This window comes from Sycon ciliatum, chromosome 2 (genome assembly GCF_964019385.1).
Source record: "Sycon ciliatum chromosome 2, ocSycCili1.1, whole genome shotgun sequence".
NCBI classification, from domain to species: Eukaryota; Metazoa; Porifera; class Calcarea; order Leucosolenida; family Sycettidae; genus Sycon; species Sycon ciliatum.
In genome coordinates this window covers 32,771,894-32,797,227 of record NC_088644.1, presented here as the reverse complement: position 1 = coordinate 32,797,227, position 25,334 = coordinate 32,771,894, and the positions used below count along the sequence as shown (strand labels likewise).

General features: G+C 46.1%; 2 protein-coding genes across 3 annotated transcripts in view; both read left to right on the top strand.

Moving 5' to 3' along the window:
- The first annotated feature begins 8,427 nt into the window (after positions 1 to 8,427).
- Positions 8,428 to 10,230, top strand: LOC135810506 (jerky protein homolog-like). The gene has a single exon (XM_065323997.1). It carries the CDS (start codon positions 8,428 to 8,430, stop codon positions 10,228 to 10,230), a length of 1,803 nt encoding a protein of 600 aa, XP_065180069.1.
- Positions 10,231 to 16,586: 6,356 nt separating this feature from the next.
- LOC135809747 (tyrosinase-like) overlaps positions 16,587 to 25,334 on the top strand; it is a 94,221-nt gene continuing 85,473 nt past the window's right edge. Inside the window, exons 1-5 of one of the 2 annotated variants that reach the window (XM_065323166.1) lie at positions 16,587 to 16,923; positions 18,930 to 19,039; positions 19,816 to 20,064; positions 22,175 to 22,259; positions 24,805 to 24,963. In XM_065323166.1, coding sequence (XP_065179238.1) covers positions 16,734 to 16,923; positions 18,930 to 19,039; positions 19,816 to 20,064; positions 22,175 to 22,259; positions 24,805 to 24,963 — 793 coding nt within the window. In that variant the 5' untranslated portion in view covers positions 16,587 to 16,733. The remainder of the gene's footprint in view (positions 16,924 to 18,929; positions 19,040 to 19,815; positions 20,065 to 22,174; positions 22,260 to 24,804; positions 24,964 to 25,334) is intronic. The other variant, XM_065323165.1, reaches the window with a different exon arrangement.

The following is a 25,334-nucleotide window of genomic DNA, read 5'->3' as shown; positions in this document are numbered from 1 at the left end:
TAATCGCATTATTCGAGGCAAATTGCATACGAATCGCATAACATTGGACTAATCCGCCTGTTCGCATCAAATTCCATACAGTTGTACATGTTCTACAAGTACAAGTACAAGTAGACACACCAGGAAGGCGTAGGGTTACGACTCCCTTGATAACATGTCCAGTCCACTACAATCAGTGACCAGGGTGACGGTCATAGCTAGGTCGGACGGTGCGTTGACCCCGTTGAACTTTTGCTACTACAGTACAACGCCCTCTACAAAAAATTCACCTGTTATTTTGCACAGAACCATCATATACATTAGCAGCATATGTGAGCATAATGCCGCATAATATGATAACTTTTCGCATAATAATAGCATAATTCTGCAATTTTTTCAGCAATGCGAAAAGCATAATTTCACAAAAATAATAGCATAATCTGTCAAGGCCTAGTCGTTGTACGTTCGTCCTCATCAGTCCGTATTTTCACTTGGCTTCTCGTCACCCTTTCCGACGCCGACAGATCCTTTGTCAGTTTCGGTGGTTTACGTGTGGGTCTTTCACCATCTTTTATGCTGTTCTCAGCTGGCCCGTGTCCTACACACGCAGAGGAGGACGGGCATGCAGTCACATCTTCACGGGAAGAGGAAGATCCACCGATGGACTGGACAGCACATTTTGGAGGACGACCACGGCGAGGACGACAATCGCGCGCATCAAGCGGAACACAACTTAACGGCACATGTTGACGAATGCGTGCGCCCAGGTGCTGAAGGGTTCTACCTACATTGTACATACCGATCTTCACATTGTCGGCATTGAAAGAAATAGATAAGGTTACTTTTACTAAGGGTAGGTAGAACATCCTTCTTCACACTGAACGCACGCACTGTCCCAAATATGACGTACAGCTTGACGCACGGATATGATGGACATACGATACCACGAACATCCTTCTCCACGCGCGCAGAACCGGTGCCAACCCAGGGTAAACGGAGCACCACTGGGCAACGGTCAGGTCCAAATTGGATAGGCTTGTCTGTCACCGGTTTTTCGTTGATTAGCTTGGCCAGAAATTCCTTTGGATAGCCGTTGTTCGTAAATATTGATGTCAGTCTGTCTAATTCGTCCTGCAATAGATGAGGGGAACATATTCTATGTGCACGATAAACTAGCGCCTTCACAAGATGTCTCTTCGATTTCGTTGGAGGGGGGGGGGGCTGCGTCCACAGCTTCGCTTATGCAGAATGGCTTGGGTGAGAGGAGAGGGGAGAGAAAGCAACAAGGCAACCAACATCTATGAAATTGGTCACAATAACATGAAGAGAACCAACCTACATATGCATGATTGCACAAGAATGGAGACGACCAAATATAATGGCTATAATCATTGTGCCACAAAACCGGTACACAGGAGATCTGACGACAATGTAACGAAACATAAAACTCAGTTACTCAATACAGGTTCCACTAAATTACAAGAGAACAACGCTACAACGTTAGAATTGCCGCTAAATTATCGCAAGTGTAGAGAACGAGTCCAATACAAATGAAAACCATGAACAGACTGTCCCGAAGTTATTTTGGGAACAAATTGTACTACATGACTGTACTTGCTGATACTGACGCTGACGGAACACGAATGTGAGTTGAATACTCACGAAGTCTTGTACATGCACATCATTATGCTTAGAGAACAGAACCAATTAAAACAAATGAGATGAGGTGGGCACAACTCAAGCCTAATAGAATGGACAAGAGAAGCCAGGTGTGCACTGCGTCCATGTGATAACGGGGTTGTGTGAGCGGATGATAAGAGCATGCGGGGTTGACGGAGGAGAATTTTAAGGATTTTCTTGTGGTGTATTTCAAGCTTTGCAGCAGTGGAAGAGGATAATCCAACCCAAGACGTATCGGCATAATGAAATATTGGGCGAAAGTAGGCTAAATAAAAATGAAGCTTGCAAGAAAGTGGGAGGTAAGAGCAGTGGGGGGAGAGAATTCCTAAGGATGTACTTGATTTTTTACAGATATATTCGATGTGGGGTACCCAAGAGAGTGCAGAGTCAATCACAATGCCAAGGTGTTTGTGAGAAGACACTATGTCAATTGGATTTGGAAAGTTGGCATTGATGAGGGTTGTAAACTCTGGCTGGGGCGGGAAGAGCATGATCTTTGTTTTTGATAGATTTGGGGACAATCTCCAGGACGACATCCAGGAAAGAACTTCCTGAATGCCAGCACCGTCGGCGCAAGTTGTTTTTCAGGCCAGTGAGGGAAGCTGATGAGGTGAGAAGGGTCGTGTCGTCAGCAAACAGAGACGTTCCAGGGAAGACTGCAGGTAAATCGTTTACGTAAATTATAAATAGCAGGGAACCAATCATAAAAGATGCGTTCACATACTTTGGACACGCAGGGAAGAAGAGAGATAGGGCGGTAGTTTGCAGGTTCGTGGCGGGAACCTTTCTTGTGTACAGGTATGACTTTCGCTGTTTTCCATGCGGAAGGGAATATGCCCGTGGTAAATGGCATGTTGAAAATATGGCACAAAGGGAATGCTATGGATGGTGCCAGCCAGGGCCTTGAGGACTCAGTTGGGGATGCCGTCGGAACCAGATGCCTTGCACGTCGGAAGCTTCTTCAGATGACGCCGGACAGTGGCAGTTGTGGTGATGACGGACGTGAAAAAAGCTGAGGGCTCCGAGGGGGTGAGAATAGGGGGAATAGAGAGCAACGGGTCATCTGGCCGAGTCACAGAGACAAACTGGGCGTTTAATGCGGAAGCTTTGGCCAAAGGGTCAGCCGCCTGCTGAGTCCCTGTGGTGAGTGACGGAATTTCCCGTGATACGTTTCGAATTCTTGCTTGTCTCACAAACTGGTGAAGCGATGGACGGTGTCTACCCTGCAAAGTAGTTTGCACTGAGCGGATATAAGCTCTGTACTTTGTCCGCGTCAGGGTTTTCACTATATTTCGCTGCTGTTGGTATACTTGATTGTTTTGTTGTGTTGGGTACTTGTTAAAAATGCTATAGAGATCATATTTCCACTTGATTGCCGTGCGGAGATGGGCATCAACCCAGGGTGGCTGACTGGGCCGTGGGCAGCGGTGAGAATACGGCTGCTTTCCGAATGGCCAGAGGTGCTTCTCAAAGGGCACTGTTGAGAATGGAAGAAAAGTGCGAAAGCGCATCATTGACGTTGCTGGCACGCAGATGCCAGCTCCAGTCAATATCAGCGAGCTCTGCATTCACACTATCCCTGACGGAAGATGGCACGGATTTAAAGTCATATTCCGGCTTTGCAGGAACATTCCTGAAGTGGTATTGGGGTGCAGCAGCGGAATGTCCGTTTGCAGCAGGTTCCTCACGATAAACAGCATCAGTAGGTAGTAGGAAGTGACTGAGGATCTGTGCGTGGTCAGATGCACCAAGAGGAGCAAGAGATGTAACAGAGAGTAGTAGGTGAGGATGATCCGTGAGCACAACGTCAATACACGATGTTGAGCCGTGGGGGGTAAAGTGTGTGGGGAATGTCACCATTTGCTCAAGGCAAAAACAAGAGAAGAGGTTACGGAACTCCCTTCCAGCACGATTCGTGGTGTCTCTAGGAGACCAGTTAGAGTGGTGAGCATTCAAGTCTTCTGCAAGTACAATCGCAGAATTGGGAAGGCTGATATTGGACAGACAGTCCTCTAGGAGGTCACTAAATGCCTGGACTTGGGAGATGCTGTCTCCAGGGGGTCTGTAAACAGAGCAGATGATGAGATGGGAGTGAGGGAAGGATTACTGGCCGCAATTCGAGCCAAACCGCCTCCAGTCCACAGCGCTCAAGGTCGAAGCGGCGCTTGATGGACATGAACGACCTGTCAGCTACAAGAGTAGCAACACCGCCATAGCCTCTTGCTGGCAGTTTATCAGAGCTGGTCGTAGGTGGGCGGTCCAGGCGGTATGACGTGTAGCCTGGAATTGAGACGTCTATGGTAGCTGTCAGCTACGTTTCACATAGGCAGATTATATCTGGAGAATACTGCTCACAGACTTGACTAAGCTCAGCTAACTTATTTACGATGGAGCGGCAATTAAGTGAGAGCACTGAGGAGGATGAAGGTAATTGGGCAGGTTGATTAGGAGTTTTAGTAGTTTGTCGTCCAGAATCAGGAAGGAATGGTGATGCAAATGGAATATGACACACAAACTCACCCATCAACCTGTCCCTTCACAATTTCAACCAACTACCCCCCGACCTGCGTGAAACAAATAGCAAGCATGCGTTTAAATTTTTTTAAATCAATGGCGTCTAGCCTCATTCTATCATCCATATGCTCCTGTAGTAGCTCACACTGCACCCCATCGTCACCCCATCCCCCTGCAATGTGTTGGTTTCCTTACTTGCTAGACTGAATTTGTATGATTCTGGACTGATTTGAATCATATTATCTTCCTTATTGGCCATGGGCGATCGTGGAAATAAAGAATAATATGACCAATAGATATAGAAGGATATGTAACGCAATGAGGGGAAGGGTGTGATGAACTTGCGTGGGGCACAAAGGGTTGGGCAAGAGGATTTAGCTGTTGGCTGTATGTATGTATGTATGGCTGGTGTGTGTCCCCAGCAACCGTAGCGATAGTGTTCATCCATGGGGAAATGTAGCAAACGCCTCAACCATTCCAAATTCATCCATAGCGCAACAGTACAGAAGTACAACTACAAAGAGTACCGAATATAAGTCCCCGAGAACGGGAAACCAAAAAAACAAAACAAAAACGGCAACATCAATTTTTACTGATTATGCACATTGCTTGAAAGCAAATCACAACAATGATTAAGAGTTAAGCTATCTTTTAGCCAAATAGCCAATTTGACGCGGAAATCTGCGATAGTAGTGCAGGACTTCAGGTCGTCTGGTAAATAATTCCAAACAAGAGCCGATTTACTTGAAAAGGACAGAAAGCCAGACATACATGTAGATCTATAGCGATTGATACTCATGTTATGAATTTGTCATGGCAACATGCCTCTGAAATGAGGTTGAAATAAGAATGGAAAAGTCACCAATAAAGGAACGTCTCCATTAATAGCACGGGGCGGAGGTACATTGAAAAAAATAAAGGACCGTGCTTATATTAGAGACAATAGGGTATTTGCGGAAATAGGGTATGATTACATGTATGCATATGGCAGTAACCAAAAAATAATAATAAACCCGACCCACCCTTGTACGGATGAGTGAAGCGACCCGAAACAACGAATAAATTCAAGGTGGCGTCGTATCCTACTCTGTACTCATGCATCTTAGATGGCAGGTTGCATGCACATACTCGTACACCAGTGATGCCATACTCAAAGGGTTACGGCTATCGCCGTCTAATGATCGAGCAAATACATGTACATACTTGTGATAAGTTCTTCACACTCTTCCTGAGCCGACAGCATTTCCACTTGCCATCCACACACTGACAGTCCAGGTTACACTGGCCAGTGTAGCTAGCATTGACTAGGCCTGGGCGGATAATGCTAGCATTATAAGTAGCATTACAGTGTGCGATTTGCAACGAGCATTATGCTAGCATTATAACAATACATTTCCACAAAAGTGGCATTACCGGTATACTCAAATGGCCCAACTTCTGCGAAAACCAGGCTTAGGGTGAAAATCATTTTTTGGAGAAAAGTGATGTTTTGTAAAAAGGTTGTGTCTCGTGGACGCTCAAGTGCAGTGAAGTGGAACCAAAGAGAATCTCGCTTGTTTGAAGAAGTAGCAGTCATGGCAGGAAGGGTTTCAGCATTCAGGGAAGTCAAAGGGCTTCCGGTAGAATATTCCCTGCTACTCCTCTTGTCACAACGAAGAGTTTTTGGGCTGATCGAACGGATTCCATCTCCTACACTCAGGGATGGCGAAATTTCTGCTCTAGCTGCTGCTTGCGGAAAATGGTGAAGAAATCGTCTCCAGTTAGAGTCGTGATGGTGATAGCGAGGAGAACCTGGGCGACATCGATCCAGCCAATCAAACTACGGAGATACTAGCTGTTTCTGGGCCTCACACAAAGGGAACACGCGCAGCAGAGCTCATACGTTTGCAGCGAGTTCACGAGGAAAAAGGCTTGAAGCGCAGTGTGAAAACAGTTTTGAATTGAAGTCCTTTGCGATGAAGTGCTACTGAATGCCAGGAGAATGAGCGAGCAGATCGAGAGGCCTCCACTCGAGACTTTCCTCGCTGAACATCTAGCTGCAAGGGATTGTATACATGTATGGAGCAATAGCAGCATAAAATTGGCACTATGATCATGATTTTCTAGCATTTTCCATGCCGGCTACGTAGAACTACGAAACGTGCACAATATTGCCCAAACCAAGCCATTTTTCCATACTTCTGGTGAATTGCTGGCATTACAGAGGAACAGCAGCATTATAAGTAGCATTATGATACAGTTTTTCTGGCATTTCCATCAGCATTATCCCGCAAAATAACTAGCATTATCCGCCCAGGCCTAGCATTGACACTGCATTCTGTGCAGCAATGCAAAAGGAGACGATACGTTCCCTTGTTGAAGCGCCAGAAATATGTACTTCTTCTTTGTTTCTCATGCCTGGAAATCCTTCTAATATATGCCATGGGCTTGAATAGCGCAACGCAATTCGAGGATTTCATACTAAAACCAGTCAAGCAGTTCGCACCTGGTGTCGAGTTGATGGTAGACGATAGCTGGCTTGAATTTGCGAGGCATCGCCAAATCCGTGCACTAGTTAACTGGTTTTTTTCTAGGAAAGGGGTCTGCATTGGGCCATCCGCACATGCACGTACTCTGGTGTGTTGTCTTTGGTGCAGTACAGTCGGGATTTTATTCAGCTAGAAATCTAGCTCTCACATTCATGTACTTCGAGTACACTATACAGATCGTATTGAAAATTCAAGAGAAACGATAATCCTTGTATGTATCAGCCATTGGTTTTCATCCGTGAAAATCATAAATTGTATTGGCAAGCTGTGAGTCTCACCATTACAACGTTCTCAAAGGCATGTCGCTAAGTCAGAAAGATGTCTCTGCTTCCCACACTCCTTCTGTCCCCAAGTGAAGGAAACTGTGTAAGCTTCGGTAATCGTTTCAAAATACCCAACCCACGATGTTTTGTCTTGTGGTAGGTGAACACCTTGTCGAGTAGTACTACCTGAATTCAAGATCTTGACTGTAAAGGGGAGATGAACCCTGACCAGAACGGGAAGACCATGTACAGCTTTTTTTCATTAGAGCCGGAAGAGCAATCAGTCTTGCTTAATTAACTAGATCCACGCTCCTTACCAGTATTCGTTCTAGGTTCGCGGGTGTGATCCTTGTAGTTCAGCGCCAAGTCTTTGAGAATTTCCGAATGGTCCTTTCCATCCCAGCTCAGTGCGGGAATGGCATTGGTTGAGAAGGTGGCCCGAAGCAGGACTAGCAGCGCGAAGACCTGCAGGGATGGCATTCTTCACTGCTTCTCATAAGCTACCCTCATAAGCCGGCATTAAGTCAGAAAGAGATCCGGGTTAATTTCCTGATTGTGGAGTGAGCAGCAGCAGCAGCTTTATGCATACTGTAGCTGTCGGTCGTTGTCGTCTGTCTCACCCAGGATTCATTTCCGGGCCCAGTACAGTGTACAAGGGGAAGAAACTTCAAGAAAGGCTTCCTTCCCACTTTTTGAATCCCAGCCTGCGCCGTGGGCATGGGAGCCACTGCACGGCACTTCTGGGAACGTCACACGAGCCATGAAAGCAAGGAAATGGACTTGTTGAAAGGCACGGTATGCTCTCGTCGTGCTGCCTTTGAAGCTAGTACATGTGTAGCGGGCCGCAGTCTCTCGGAGGCAAGAACGCACAAGGGTCTCAGTGAACACACTGTAATTGGCAATTGAAATGTACTGGCAACGAAATTAACTTGCAATGGAATTAACTGACTGGCAACTAAATTAACTAACTGGCTATAAAAGAATCGTGAGCAGCAGCTTTGATACAAAGGCAGACTCCGTACGCTAATGTACGGGGATACGCTAACGTATGGGGATACAGTATGGGATACAGTCTACTCGCGATAAGTCACGCACAGTGTCCTGGAACAGAAAATGCGCGACTTACCGCGAGTGCGCGACTTACATTATGCACCACGTCATGCATATGTACAGCCGTCATTTTTTCTTCTGCATATGGACATGTGTGCTGAACACGCGTACAAGCACTGAGCAGCGAGTGAGCTGCACGCGCACGGTACACTGTACTAGTCTACACTGTACACTAGTACACTAGTACACTGTACACTGTACACTGTCTGTACACGAGACGTAGAGATCTACCACAGCGTGAAGCCATGGCATGATCGAGAAAGACAAGACGACGTTCCGTTAGTTTTGGTTTAGATTTGACAAGACGCACTTCTGTTTCCGTCGTGCAACATTTCGTTTCCCTTTGCTTGACGATGCCTTCTCATAAGAAAACGAAAGAACAGCGAACAGTGGCTGATCGACTGCGTTTGGTTCGTCTCTATCGTGAGAGTGGAAAAACGTCCGCTCGAAAATTTGCGAAGTTGAACAATGTTCCGGAGGCGACGTTCCGCGGCTGGCTGAGGGATGCTGAAGCTGGCAAACTCGCCGATGCTAATCCGTCTGGTCCACAGGGAGTCCGCAACAGAAGTTCCCAGTTCGGGAAAATTGAGGAGCGGCTAGTGAAGTATATTTTGCTTCGAAGGGAGAAGTTTGTGACTGACAAACTTGGATTGTCGTGGGTGATCCTGAGGGAGAAAGCTCTCGACTTCGCTAAGCAAGAGCTTGGCGACGATGCCGACTCCTTCACCGCTAGTCCTGGATGGTGCCTCAATGTGCTTCGGCGGAATGGCCTTACCGGCGTCAATCTTCATGGAGAAGGAATGGAGATGGACGAGGACGTTGCATCTGCTGCCATGTCTTCGTTTCGGGAAGGCATAAAGAAAACTATGAGCGAGCGGAACATCCCTCTAGAACGGGTCTTCAACGCTGATCAAACAGGGCTGTTCCACCAGAAGCTACCGAACCGTATCTATTGCCAGCAGGAGGAGAAGAGGACCATTCGTGGAGTCAAACAGATGAAGGCCAAGGAGAGAATCACTCTCATGGTGTGCACCTCTGCTGTTGGGGAGAAAGTTCCACTTGCTGTTGTTGGAAAGTCCAAGCGTCCGCAGTGTTGGGATCTCTGTGGGAACAACCCACCCATGGCCTACACTAATCAAGCCAACGCTTGGTTTGACAAGACAGTGACCAAGTGGTGGCTGCAGGATGTGTTTTGTGCTTGGTACAAGCAGCGTTATGGTGAGCTTCCTTGCATTCTCATCTTGGACAACTGTCCAGCTCATGAAGGTGTGGGCAAGCTTTCACCTAAGTCCGTCATCATCACATTCCTGCCTCCCAACCTGACCTCCCGCTTTCAGCCGATGGACCAAGGGATCATCCATTGCCTCAAGGTCGGATACAAGACTGATCTCCTGCGACGCCTGTTGAATATCTTCGACAATGACAACACAGCAAAAGCAGCACTGGAGGCAGGCAAGAAACAGCGGCGTGGGTGCAAGGGAGTTGCACATGGCCACAAGCCTCATGTTCTCGATGCCATCACAATAATGAAGGACATATGGGATGGGGAGAAGTATGCTCGGCCACTCAGCATCCTGCGGTGTTGGCGAAAAGCAAACTGCTTGCCAGCTGATGCCCAGGAGTCACTGGAGGAGCGTGATGGTCGCACAGCCATGCAACCGCTTGATCAAGAGTCGCTCACTGATCTTTGCACCGCTATGCAGAGCTTATGTGAAGCTGTGTCGAAGAGCACCCAAGCCGGTCCTGGTGTTGAGGACATTGTGGAGCTCGGTGCCATCTCTGAATCGCAATGTCTGGAGGCATCCAAGACATGGGTAGCCATTGAAGATGACCCGCTTGTGAGAGACGTAGAAGTTGACGAATTGATCGAGCATCTGGAGACAGCTACAACTGCAGATGAGGAGTCAGATGGTCAGTTGGATGATGATGCGGAGTCTTCAGCAATGGCTGCAGAGGAAGCGGCAGCAGCACCAGCAGCTAGAGATTCTGATGTCGATGCAGCAATGCTGTTGTTGCTCAATTTCTGCACCACTCGCAACAACTCGGAACTGAGTCTTGCAGCACGACGGCTGGATTACCTGATCCGAAATGACCGAGCTGCCAGCACGACGCTGGTTCAGCCATCCATTCATGTGTTCTTCCCGACTGCAGAATGATTGTGTTTGTTGAGCAACACTGTGTTTGCATACATCATACAATATGCAGATAATAATTATATTCTTACCTTTACAGTATTCAAGCTCCATCATTGAAAACCACATCATTCGCAAATATTCACGAAATCCACGAAATCCACAAAATCCCGAAAAATAAAAAATTCTTGAGATGGGTGTCCTGGATGAAAAAGTGCGTGACTTATCGCGAGTGCGTGACTTAAAAGTGCGTGACTTATCGCGAGTAGACTGTATGCTATACTCTAAACACTAAGCGCTATACGCTTTGAAGTTACCAGCGTGCCAACGCTACACCTCCCCTCTCAAATACAATCACGTCCTCGTGATTCGAATACTACATGTAGGTGATAGCTGGACATCAACAACTGGCTGCTATTTAGAACAAAACTGGCGGCATGCATAGTCGCGTCGGAATAAACTCGACGATAAGAGATAGGCAGAATGGATGACTTGCATAATATAATACAGGTATGGAGTCGTGAACATTATAGTAAATCGCGAATTACTGGGAGAGCGTCAACCGAAGTATGGCAAATAATATCGGAAATGATAACGTTTGGAATAGACAGAAGAATGAACTGATAAACAAATCATAAAGTAGAAGCACACCAGGTTCACACGATCTCACGGGGTCAAAAGGGGAAAGAACTGTCCTCCAAATAGGACCTGAAAAACCACAGCACTCTTGCTGCACAACGCTGGCACAACCCGCCAGGAACATCGCAGTTCAAAAACCGAACTGAATACACTATAACTATAAGGGGCGTTGTCACACACATTGTCCCAAGTTAGCTGGGTAAACTGTGGCTCACCATGATCAGCCGCCTACCAAACTAAACTGGATTCACACACTCGCATAAAGGAAGACTGAAGAGAACAGGGAGACTGAAGGAAGACAGGAAAGAAAATGCCATACCTGGAATCAGCGTTAGTAACCACGGCGGCGGCTGGAGCTATGGCGGAGGGCGAGCCAGGTTTTATCTTCATCTTGGTTGAGCCGGTCACTCAGAGCGGCTAGCTCGGCGTCACACAGATCACCCCTTCCTCGTCTTGAATCGTGGTCTTCACATTGTCGATAGCATCGCTTGGCGCGACGTAAAGAGTGATGGTCTAGCCAGGAAGAGTGTTCATGAAATTCTGCATTCCACCACGGAGACGAAGTACCAAGTGAATATTGGACTCCTGCTGAACGTTGTAGTCACTCAGGGTTCGGCCGTCTGCCAACTGCGTGCCGGCGAAAATCAAGCGCTGCTGGTCTTGGGGAATACACTCCTTGTCTTGGGCAGCAGCCTGCCTGTCGTCGTCCTCATCAGCTTCGCCATCACCACCGTTAGTATGCATGTAGGTAGCGGGTCGCTTGGAATCGCCATCGGAGTCTCCAATGGATGCCGTGCGGAGAGAAGGGTGATCCACGCTAGCACCCTGACTGTGCTGCAGGCTAATAAGCAGGGCCAAGCCCAGGAAGGCAAGAAACATGATTCTCATCTTGATTCGTCGCACGGAGCTGTAGCGGGTTGAGCCATGGGGGTCCGAGAAACGTGTAAAGTAACACAGTTAGGTAGAGAATGAAACAAAATGAATTTACCGCTGCCACCAATTTGTAGCGGGCCGCAGTCTCTCGGAGGCAAGAACGCACAAGGGTCTCAGTGAACACACTGTAATTGGCAATTGAAATGTACTGGCAACGAAATTAACTTGCAATGGAATTAACTGACTGGCAACTAAATTTACTAACTGGCTATAAAAGAATCGTGAGCAGCAGCTTTGATACAAAGGCAGACTCCGTACGCTAATGTACGGGGATACGCTAACGTATGGGGATACAGTACGGGATATGCTATACTCTAAACACTAAACGCTATGCGCTTTGAAGTTACTAGCGTGCCAACGCTACACATGTGAAATAATTACTTTAATAGTTACTGCTTGCTCCGATCCGAAAATCAACAACCCCCTACTTATCTTTATCGCCGTGGTTGGCTACCAACCACTCTATTCGCATTGCTGCCCCGTGTTTCTACCGAGCTATGCACAATATCACTTCTGCGATGCGATGAGCGACGAGCCATGCGATCGAGAGTTGTTTCTGCAACATTTTGAATCGCAGGTTGTCGCAGCTCCGTCGCGCAGGTCTCATCGCGGAAAGTTGAGCCTGGATGTATGTGCACAGTCGCAGACTAGACCACATAGGACTTTCAAAGTCAGTAAGGAACTTAGGAGCGCACAGGTGGTCAAGGAGGAAAAGGCATGACAGCCATCATTAGCATTTTCAGTATGGGGAGGTTGAGGCTCAGGTGGTGGTGCTAGGGAATCAAAGGAACGCAGCAGTCACTGTGCCAGTGTTACACTCAAGAGTGGTAAGTGCCACTAGCAAGAGTTCGATTGGCCCGAAGTGGTATTTCGCAACAGCTCTAAATCAGGGCATACAAAGTTGGGATAGAGGGAATTTAGTTTCAAGCACAACCTGAATGGTCTGTCGTTGCTTTGCGAGCCAGGCGTAAGGTTCGCTGTGCTGTGAGAAGGTGCATGCAGTGCACTAGCATACTGCCGCAGCGCTTGCACAGGAAATATTCCTTTGTTTCTGCTTTTGAGGTTGTCAACGCCACCATTGCTTTCCCCAGAACCAAATCACAAAGTACAATCATACATGTATCAGGCGCGTGCTCGGCGATGGGCACGGGGGGCACGTGCACCCCCCAACAATTTTCAATCTGGGTAATTGCAATTGTAATGTATGCAAATATGCTCTAAAATTCAAGAAAGGTTGCAAACAAATTGCAGAAAATTGCCGGGGGGGGCTCCCCTCGGCTCCCGTGCACCCCCCTAGTTGGGGGGCCGAGCACGCCCCTGTGTATATAATGCAGATTGAGTATATAATAGTATACGTAGAGCAGTAAGTGAAACCAGAATTTCTTCGTATTGGTCGAGAAGACTGCGGCTGTGGTTTAGACCGACAGGAGAATGAGGTTTCTCCAGGCCGCGGTCTAAACCACAGCCGCAGTCTTCGCGGCTCCAAGAAGTACTCCTAGCAGGGTGACCACGTCGTCACCCTGCTAGGAATACTTATTGGAGCCGCCCTCCTAACCAAAGCCATTCAGGCACCGAAATGGGATTGGAAGGATCACTCGGAAATTCTGAAAGACCTGGTGCTGAACTACAACGATGACGCTCCAAAATAAAAGCAAGAACGGACCACGCTTTTCCGCTCCAAACAGGATTTGACGCTGATACGCCATTGAAAATACGGCAGAACACACCATACATACGAGGTCTGACGTCGTGTTGCCACGAATGTCAAACCTTTCAAAGGTAGTCAGTGAATGGTTCAACACTATCTCTGATCGCAGTTGTGAATTGAACTGCTGTGTCTGATCGTTGTTGCGAAATTGAAATGTAACAGCTTTGGCAAGTACAGTGGTGCTATTATATCAACCCAAAATCCTTCGTAACAGTATACATTATACTAGTAGAGTGAAACTGCATGAAAAGTCATTCAGCTGAAGGAGCATGAACAACGAGTACATACAAGTCATGTACATGTACAACTATAACAGTCATTGCACTGCAAAACTTGCGTAATGCAAAGTTTGCCGACTACCACGTAGGCCTAGGTCTAGCTTTGCGGTGATCAATGGCTTGGCACGGTGCCAGTGGTCATGTCGTTTCGACTGCTTCAAACCAGAACTTAAAAGAGACAAGCGTCCTACTCGACAGTATGGTGCTTTTTCTGCATGCTTCAAACTAGTTTTTATGGCGTTGGTATGCCGAGGGCGAGGTCGGATGATGAACGGTATGGGGAGAACACAGAACTGCTGTTGACAAGATGTCATTGAGCTGTACCCCATCGGCCGTGCAGGGCCCGGTTCGAGTTCGCGTTTGAGGACTAGTACTCCATGGAGCAAGGCCTGTGAAGACGACCCAGCAAGGGTGGCGAACAGCTGTACCTACTCTACTCTTCACCTTCTTGGAAAATGTCAGTGTTGCTTGTGACGAGCCTGAGACCTTTCCACTCCTTAATTGCTCATATCCGTGTATAAGCACACGCACGGGCCCACATACACACACAAACACACACACACACACAAACAAAGAACACATTCATGTATTCTTGATGTTATTACTGTATTGGGTGAATCACTTTGACATCAACATACTCGTTACTGATTTAGTGTTATTCCAACGCCCTCCGCCAGTGTAGTGATCCGGTCCTTGCTGCTGGACCTCTGGATTTTAGCAGCCATGACTGCGCAGGCTATGCCGGATATTGTTCTATTAGGGGTCGTCCACAAATATCGATGTTTTTTTAGAGAAGATATTCGTTCGTTTGGGGGGGGGGGAGGGGGTTTGGGCCCTGTTCGTCTCGTCTTTGCAGAAAAAATATCGAACTCTATCTATGGACGGGCGCTGTTCGAACATGTAGTTTATGACCTACACAAAGTGAAAGTCAACCTCGTGAGCATAGCCATGGCAAGGTTGTGCGATCGTGGCAACAATAACCTAGTTGTATGGCGAAATTAGAGTGGCAGCTGGTCACGTTTCATGAGGAAATTGAACTTCATTAAAAAATATCGATACCTTGCATAAACATGTGTATGTTCGTTTTGAGGGGGGAGGGAGGGGAGAAATGAACAAATATCGTCTTGAAAAAAACATCGATATGGGGAAATGAACAAATATCGTCTTGAAAAAAACATCGATATTTACGGACGGCCCCTTATAATTAAACAAATTGAGATAAAGTTGATGTTCGGTCATGATGGAAGTAGAGGTGGAGCTTCGGGAGAGATGAGCTGATTAATCGCAGGGTGTCGGTTGACATCGGTTGGACGATTGCGAAGACAATTGAACCGTGATGATAATTTTCAAAGGTAACTCAAACTAATTTGGCAATGAAAAAATCTTTTTACAAAAGAAGTCAACTAATGAATAGAAGAAGTAATGTTTTCTCTTTTCCATGTTGATCTCTAGCATGCATGGACACCTTGGTATGGGGATACTCATGTATTTTTTTGTACTTATGGCCACATGCAAGTACGAAAAAGGCACAATTTTCCGAACTTTGAGGCTCCATAAGTACAACAAAGTGGATATGTATCCCCGCGTGCCAAAGCATAATACCAGGATTTTGTGAGCATAATGCGAGAATCCATTAAAGCATAATTCCATGATTTCGCCAGCATAATCCGCCTGAGCCTACTGGAGAGTAGTTGGGTGGACACACCCATTCCCAAAGCACTGCAAACCGAACCAATTCTTTTAAGTACAACGTTTCGCCAATATTGCCATCGTCAGTTACGATTGAAACAATGAATGAATCAATCGTACCTGACGATGGCAATACTGCCGAAACGTTGTGGTGCAGTGCTTTGCGAATGAGTGTATCCACCCAACTACTCTCTACGAAAGAATGTGAAAGATGCCTCAAAGTTACTTCTCAACATTCTCGAATACCTGGGTGATGCACGAATTTTGATAGTGCTCACTTCCGTTAATCGTTTTTCTTTGTAATTTTCCATTCATTTTCTGCTTTAATTCATATTTGCTTTGTTTTCCTAGCTTACTATTGCCGTGGCTGGCTCAACGCCCTTGTCTCAGGGGATTCTGTCCCTGCATTAGCTATGCTTGTCACATGCTATGAGATTGTGTCTAATAATAATAATAACTACTACTTAGTACTGCTCTCCTTGCAGTCATATCATCTTTGCAGTTTGTGCGTTCAATAAAACACCTTTTACTTTTAGTAGCAAAGCGTGCAAGGGTAGGAAAGCGCGACATTAGTGTGACATTTCAAGTTAGTGAAACATGGTGCGGATGGCGTCAGTTTTTACATTGGAGGTGAAAAGGAGGGAGAGAAGGAGAGGTGACAGTTTAGTTACGGTGATGGCAGGCAGGCCCTGGACCTGGTGGCAGTGAGCAGGTGCTGGTGGCGGCATGCGCAGGTGACACCAGTGTCGTAAGGTGAGAGGTAGAACTTATTCTGGTGTCGATATTTTGATACGTCTCACTAACTTGAAATGTCACACTAATGTCGCGCTTTGCTACAGTCCTCTGCGCGCTTTGCTTTGCTAGCCAGTTGTCTCTGTTCTCTTCTGCCTTTGTGAAATGAAACCTCTCCCTGCCCTTGCCTGCTTGCACACATTCCAGTTCTTCTTCTTTTGCAGATCAGCAAGATCCGTAAATACTAAAATAGCAAAGCTCTCCGTCCTCGACGGCATGCGGGCCTGATGCGGCACAGAACCAGTGCATGACTACATTCACTGGTATTCGGAGCTAACAGCACTACATGTAGTAGTAGTATTACTATTAGTAACACACACGCCTAGCCGGTAGTAGTTGAACGCCTGGTGGCACAAGTAACTTGTTATTCTGCAAACTAAGAATAACAGTTACTGATAACTAGATCCGGTACTGAAAATTCTTTTGCAAGGGTTTCGCTCTTGGTGGTGAACCTGTGCGGCGAGTACGTGGCTGTCCGACTTACTGAGATGAGAACCTCGTCGACTGCCAGTGTGATGTGGATTGTTCCTTCGCTAACGGTACTGCTTCTGCTTGAAGCTGGCCTGCTCGCCAAAACTATTCCCGCACCGAACTGGGATGGAAAGGACCACTCTGAAATTCTCAAAGACCTGGTGCTGAACTACGAAGATCATACCCGTGACCCACGGGCGAATACTGGTAAGTAACGACCTACTAAACCCATTGAGGAATTCCATGGCACGTTCGTCCTTCATCTCTGCCGCATTGCTGTCCGGAGTGCAGAAGGATGTTTTTGTTTGATTTTTGTTTGAAGTTTTATTTTACATCGCAAACCAAACGGGCATTGATGCCCAATACATGTATTATGTAGGTTTTCCAGAATCATGATTTGTTCCGACAGCAATCCTTTCCACAATGTGCGCCATGCATTACCCATCACTTCCTGAAGACCACAGGTATAAGGTTGGCGGTTATAGTAATATACCGGCTATAGTGTTATCAGCTTCAAAATTCAAAAGCAAAAGTATCTGCTTTTAACGACCGCTTTCCCATGCACGGACACAGAAACTGCACCGGAAACAGCGACCACCTGCCTTGCGGGACCAGCGACCACCTGCCTTGCGTGACCAGCGACCACCTGCCTTGCGGGACCAGCGACCACCTGCCTTGCGGGACCAGCGACCACCTGCCTTGTTCCTTGTGGGACCAGCGAACCACGTTTAGTGTACAAAGTGCCATATTGGACCTGCACACAGGAACCAAAACTAACCAAAAGTGCCTGAACACAAAGTGCTATATAGTATATAATTATAGAGTGGTAAGCAAAGCCAGAATTTCTTCGTAAAGGTCGAGGAGAATAAGACTAGCAGATAGCGACAGGAGAATGTGGTTTCTGCAGGTCGTCACCTAATTTCCTAATACTTTGACAACATAAATGTACATGTCTCACAAAGTCACATTTAGGGTTCCCAGTAAAAAGGCAAAATTGGCTGTTGGGAAATCCCAAACAAATAAGAAATAATAATAGTAATATGTATGTGCTTTGCTAGGCACCATTGCTAGCAAGAGTACATAACCCCCAAGAGTGTAGAACTCCAGCTAAGGGCTCTGCTATGGCAGAACGTCACATCAAGTGACAAACCCATACACGTAATAGAGAGGTTCCACACAACGTAATATTACATTAGTCAACATGTAGTCGATCTACTGAAAGTCTTACTACAAATTCTGATCCGTGTTCCGCACTACGGGGTTTCGAATCAAGTGGCTGCCATTGGCAACTCCGAACACGACAGTGTACGAACTAGGGAGAGAGTCATAAATGTATACCCCAATCCACTTAGACTTACCTCCGTTAGTAGAGCTCCATTAACGTACTCTACGTCGGCAACTTTCCGTAAAAAAAATTTTATTGTGTCCGTTCCAAAAGGGAACTCAAGACGGCTGCTGACACTGGTAACTTTCCGTAAGTGGACTGCAAACTCAAGAATTCACGGGGTTTTCCCGCCCACTTACGTAAAGTTGCTTAACTTTACGTAGTGCGGAACCTCTTCATTAGGTGCATGACAAATACAGGGTCACCGTGCACAACCCTGCTTTGAGTTCAACTCTCTTGTTGTCACTTTCAGCCGCTTGTTCATCAGCATAACGTTTTGAACCACATCATGTTTTGTTGAATTCTGCCGTCCCAGCACTGTATAGGGGTTGCGCAGGTAGTTGCACGCTCTTGAGGTTATGTACTCTGGTTGTTAGTTCCGTAAAGTACCGAGTCCCACGAAGTTTGTACAGTGTGAGAACCATAGTGTGTACTATAATGTAAGGTCACACTAAGGCGGCTTCTGTGTGGAGCTCGTGTCCGCTCGAAGGTACGGATTGTCTGCAGAACGTGCAATATGCGTACAAAGTTCATGTCGTATGACCTACACTGTAACAGACAGGAGACCACCTCCACAATACGACCGAGAAAGGGCAAGATGGTGGGGCGCTCTGGCGGTACTTTACGGTAGTGCTATTTTGATTCTTATAGTTACATGTACACTGAAAAGGCACCAAATGCCCTGAGAATGCTTGTTCTTGGCTTTAATTTTGAAAATGTCCCAGGTGGACCCCCCCCCCCTTAATTGTTTGTCGCTCAGCCTCCAAAGGTGGTGTGAGGTGCCTGTTCACTGCAATGCCATTCGCTGTGTTGCCTGATTGCTGCGCAGAATGCAGTGTCAATGCTAGCTACACTGGCCAGTGTAACCTGGACTGTCAGTGTGTGGATGGCAAGTGGAAATGCTGTCGGCTGAGGAAGAGTGTGAAGAACTTATCTCAGGTAGTGTGAGAATGGCCCTTTTTTCCCCACGCCTTTTCCCTTTTGACATTTCTGCTGTTTACTGGAATATGCTGCCATCGACAATGGCATGGAGGTGATCTGGCCCTGAGTTCAAGCTCTCTCTCTCTCTCTCTCTCTCTCTCTCTCTCTCTCTCTCTCTCTCTCTCTCTCTCTCTATCCTTGATGTAAACTTTGGGTGACATAATAGGTTGAAATTGACTTCCACGTTGACGGAGTCATCTCTGATAGTAAATGTTAGAGTGAGTGTGCATCCAGTTATCCATAAGCCAGTAGTGCCCATCAAATTGTTTTGATATGTGCTACTCTTTGAGACATGCCCTGCTCTACTTGAGATCGAAACTCAATAATTATTATAACTTTTGGAGACATCATTATTTGAGTTAGCTATGGTGGATACTGGTGGATGGTGGACAATGCTCCCGAAATTGGCAAATTCTGCTCAAAAAGCAGTGAAATGGCAGTTCTGCTCTTCCGCGATATCTACAATTTAGTGCTTTTCTGGTATGTCTGGTATATTATACAAAACACGCATGAACATACCAGAAAAGTACCAAATTCTGTTGGTTTTCTACTGGCATTATCCACCAGGAGCTAAATAATTGAAGGCGTATACAACATTGTGGAAGTGGGGTTTAAAAGCACTGCCGAGCACTGCCGAGCTCATAATCATGTACATAGTATATTTCCACAACTACATACATGCTCCTATGTTTACTTCCATGGATTGTATGAATGCTTTCCGGCTTGCTATTCAGGAGGAAAGAGATAGATTTACTCGTGCATACTTGACAGCTGCTAAGAATGAAGTATACCAGCCAGCCATGCGCTCCATACAATGGTCGCATGCCATGTTCTTCTGCAGAAAGATAACCAAGTCATTGTATACACATAACGATGCCACAGGCTATCACAATTTGCTTTTGTTTGCCATGGAGAACCTGCTACGGCTGATTGACTGCCGGGTTACCATTCCCTACTGGGATGTTTCACTGGAGTATGACAAGGTGAGCATCTCCTATCCGTCACTCCCCAATCAGTAGTTGCTCTGCTGAACAACCCGTCAGTTACATTTGTCACATGCAGAGCCTGAGGTACTGTCGGTGTAGACTCCTACTGTACATAGGGATGGGGTCTAGGAGAAGGCATAGACTCACTACTGTACATAGGGATGGGGTCTAGGAGAAGGTATAGACTCACTACTGTACATAGGGATGGGGTCTAGGAGAAGGTATAGACTCACTACTGTACATAGGGATGGGGTCTAGGAAAAGGCACAGACTCACTACCGTATAAGTAGCATTTTCCCAAAAGTCAACTCGTAATCCGGACCCAAAGACACTTGCAAAAAATGTAGCCCGCAAATACACAGAACTGATGAGGTTTAGCTGATGTGGGAGAGTATGCCAGAAAACCACAAAAGTGACCCTAAGCATGTGTGGGAGAGGGCAAAAAGAGGAAAGTTTCGAGATGAACTTGTGACATGCAACATAATATACTAGGTGTCTATCATTTAGCCAGCCCCCACCACAAGCAAGAAAGGATTTTCTCAGGGTTTCGAGACACAAATACAAGGCCTGTGTTGTGTTATGGAGTTGGAACTACTAGTAGGTATTTTGGCAACTACTCTTCGAACAGGCTACATCTATCAAACACGGACGCGGGGTCCATCTGGAACCAGGACACATATTTTTCGATTCTCCAAATAGTTCGAAGATTTTATTGGTTCCTATAGTCCATTATGGAGCTGAAAGCAGAAATTTCCCAAGCTGGAAGCGAAATATTCCCCTTGAACTTCCGACATTATCGCAAATTGTACAAAAATAATGATGTTCGTTGAACAATCGCTGAAACCATATTGAGCAAGCAAGGCCTTGACTTTTTTGTGACTTCTGTGGCCGCAGCGGGAACCTTCGGCAACTAGCTTGTGTTGTATCAGCACCAGGTGCTGACAACTTTAGAAATCCACGCAATATCAAAGCTCCCTAGCTTTGGCAAGCGAGGTAACAAGATGTTACCACGCGTCACTGGAAATGAAGACTCACACGGTCGGTATTGAGCTATCTAAAGAATAGGAGATGCTTGGATGCCTTCTCATTGGCGATGCATGCAGCTAGGCTTGTTGGAATGCCAGATGATAATTCCTGCAACGTACATCTTTATGTTATTACATTCTGCGACAGAGCTCTCGGCCATTGAAGAAAATGTTGATATCACCTCCACCACTACACTGCGCTCTCAGCGTCAACGGAAGTGTCCTCGCAGTGGTGATGGCTGTGTGCAGGAGGGTCTAGTCGGCTGAGAGCGCAACGTAGTTGTGGAGGTGATATCAACACTTTCTACATTTATGGGCAAAAAATGGCCCTGGGGCACCGTCGCGTCCTTCACTTGACGGTGTATGTTGAATACAATTTATCGAGGTTATCCACCGCATCCTTTGTACTTTTGTAGTACAAGATGATTTCAGGGCTCTGCTGTTTGTCTTCCTTAAACATCGATGTCAGAATGAATTGATGAGAGCTAAGCTATGGGCGATGAAAAATATACGGCCTATTGTACATGTCTATGATGTAGTTTTCTGGGGTCCAAACGGACCTCACACATTATTTCCGAAATAAAATTGAAACCAATCATGTAATTCTAACCCAGACAATTTTATTACCTCTGATATCTACTTGTTGAGGAATACCTGAAATTTCAGGGAGATACAATGAAGGAATATAAAGATATATTCCAAAATCTATACCCCTTAAACGGACCCCAAAACTTGGAATGAGGGTTAAATAAATTGCTCACACTACTTCTTGTAACCACAGTGTGATTCCGTTGCCTAGTGTGCTACTTGTTGTAAAACTATACTTTAAAACATGCGTGCATGTAGTCGTACTCCGGTTTCTCATGTCCATCAAAAACCATTAATTTTGTCAAGGTGCACTGCAAACATTTCATAGCACGGACAACCCTATACCAGCACACATGCCAGTCGTCTCTTTTCTGCAAATTTTCAAATTTTAATCTCAATCAATCAAGTTTTTTGGCCAGGTGCTGCCATTGTCATAAACCAGGCGACTTACCAGTAGTCTTTTGGTCTGTGCATTTTCTATTGTTTTTGTTCAGACGTACTTAGAGCAAGTACCTGAAGGTTTTGGTGGCACAGGAGTGGCTCCTGATTTCTGTGTAGTTGATGGACCATACAGAAAAGGTAATTGAGCTTCCAGCATCAATTACGACTACGGTATAAATGCCCTATCTTCCAAGCTGGTATCTAAATGCATGGTAGGATCATTGAAGATGGTCCCTTTAGGCAACAATTGGACAACCTGTTGAAGACCAGTGCACATGCCCTGGGACGTGGTGGGAAGTGATTACAGGTGGAATCCTGATATTTCGAACCTCAACATGCAAGGAAAAGACTTCTAATTAGGCCACCCAGAATTAATTCTTTGTTTCGGGTCACCCGACCGACCGTCTTTTTTCACCCGACCGCAAAATGTTTTTTTTTTGATTGTGCATGCAAATGTACGTGTACATGACCAGGCTATGTGAGCCAGAGCACGCTAAAATATGACCACAGACCAAAAGTTCGATTTTCAGTTTTTTGTTCAAAAATGATCAAACACACATACTGTTCGCTGCCTGAAAGTTTTGGATTGATCTGACATGTCTAAGTGTTGCTACAATGGTATTATATGCAGCACTGTTGAAATGGTGAAATTCTATGTACAGCAATGGGATTGTCATTTTTGAACACAGTTGATATGTCCCTTGGTTCATCCTTTCTGGGTCAGTTCCTCTGTCCAGGGTCTTATAGCATGAGCTGACAGGTACTCAGCCACATCCAAAATTGCTATGGCAACTGAGCTGGTTGTCCGAAATACCTCCTGTTTGGAGTACAACTGGAGAACCGCCAGCGAAAACACGGTCAACATCTGTAGATGGCCGAAGAAGTTGGCACTCCACGTCCTCTCCATCACACTCCACCTGTACTTTCAGATATACAGTATACACTGCTGCACACAGTCTTCCTCAACATACTCGACGTCGCACTCATATTCCCCACACCAAATCCCATCTGCACACAGTTTTCTCCACTCGCTAGAGAGTACTGCTTTCGCTGCCTACTGCTCGTGCAAGCGATGTTCCGCACAAGGGTACTCAAATTATCAACTTGAGCAAGTTGAGGGAGCAGCAGAGTCCATTGATTGTTTTTGCACTTGTAACCAATACTGGCATTGTCCCGGATATGTGCAGCGATGTCCATTCTGGCCAAATCATCGGCCGACTCACCTCCCAAGTCAGTGTCGATGCCAATCGCTTGCCAGGTTGTCATCAGAGTAGAATTCCTCGTCACTGCAGTTCGTGGGACTACCAGCTTCAATTCTTTTACACTCGATGAAAGTGTCGCCCTCAAATGACTCGTCGCTGTAGCCATCATCGTCTTCCTTCTGTTTCCGACCCGAATCCTCAAAATATTTTATCCTGCGCATGAAGTGCGAGGATGTCGTCTTCTTTCGCTCCGCAGTACATTACTACTACTAGCCTGTTCCATCGATACATCGATGACGATCCGTTTTAGGCGACTCAGCGCAACATGGAATACAAACTCAAACAAATAAACTTACTTTCAACAAAGAAATGCATCCGGAACAGTCCAGTCGACCGAGGAGAACAACAACAGCAACTCGCGTTGCACTGCACTTCGTATTTTTTGCCGCGGAATTCAAATCGCGATTTTCTCGACTTTTTCAAAAAAAGCTGTGGTCATGTTTAAGCGCGCTCTGGCTCATGTACACACGCGACCCTAAAATAATAATAGCAGTGACTGAGTCCAGACATCGATAACAGAGTCAGAGTCAGAAGCAGCCAAATGACAGACTGCAGCGCTTGGTGACGACGTTGTATATTCTCCGATCCGCGATCGGTCCTGAAACAACATCAGCTCCGCCACCGTGTCGCTCATTGACAGAAGTTTTTGTGGGAGCTGCTCGTCAGACTCGTTTGCTAGCGAGGTCAAGATCTGGTCCTGGAGCTAGCTGGGGACCTAGATCTTAAGTTAAGGCGCTGGATCGTCTAGATTTGATCGACTGGCTTGATGGACAAAGGCTATTCGATAATTATTATGTATGCGCATGGCCATATGGCGCGCATGGCAGTAACCAAAATAAAAAATATAATAAAATAAAAAATAAACCCGACCGACCGACCCTGGTACGGATGAGTGATGTGACCCGAAACAACGAATTAATTCTAGGTGGCCTTATCCAGACATTCTAATTATCCAAACATGAACCCACAACACAATATGTATGTCAAAATGCACTTTAGACACAGATTTCGTGGATACTGAACTGACCGGCACAGCCTGCTCATGCAAACTGAACTGACCAGTACAATCTGTATTCTCTCCCCGCCATCGTCTTTGTTTCCGTAGCCCCAGTCAGACCAGTGATCACAAAGAAGTATGGAGAACATGCTTTGTATGCTATAGGAAGCGAGTATTATGTTGGTTTTTGTATCACATACTAGACAAGACACTGTTCACAGACAGGACTAACCTGTCATATCTTACTGATGAATGGCTTATTTACAAAGGCCATCGAGATGTACTTGTTAATTTCGCATGTCCAGACAACGAATTCTGTGCTGGCATATTATGAAGAATTGATATGTGTTGGAATGATGATACGAGATCTCCATCACTAGCGCCCATTAAATTCATAATGGCTTATCTCTGTCGTTCTTCACAGGAGAATACAACATTCTAAAGTTCATTCACAATGGTGTGGAGTTGCCCTACACGTCATGCTTGACACGGAATATGTCCTCCACGATGAAGCCTACATCATACCTGGAGTTCCAAACCATGTTGACTGAGCCTCCAGACAGCTCTATGATGTTTGAGCTAGGTAAACTGCGCTTTGAGATGTAATAATTTTGAACAGGGAACGTGAGCTGGGTTTAAACCATTGTGAGCCAGGAATCCTTTTCAAAGCAAAGAAAGGATGCACTACCACCTTTGGTACCGACCAACTTGGTGTCGTATTGCCGGAATGCTAGAATTTGTGTTATTGTAAATTTGTAATAATTATACTCCAGTAGTAGTACTCTGTGTAAATCATTCCTGATTGAAACGCCAGTCCAGTCCCTTTTCATGCCAGTGCCAGTCATGGTGGGGGGGGGGGGGGGAGAGAGAAGGAACGGCTACAAGTCCATGACACTAGTGACTGAAAACTCCCACAAAGAGAGGAGCCTTGTCTTTTTGGCGTTCCGATAACGA

Bases quoted from the DNA above. Each gene is read 5' to 3' on its own strand.
- LOC135810506 (XM_065323997.1), top strand. From the start codon at position 8,428: ATGCCTTCTCATAAGAAAACGAAAGAACAGCGAACAGTGGCTGATCGA.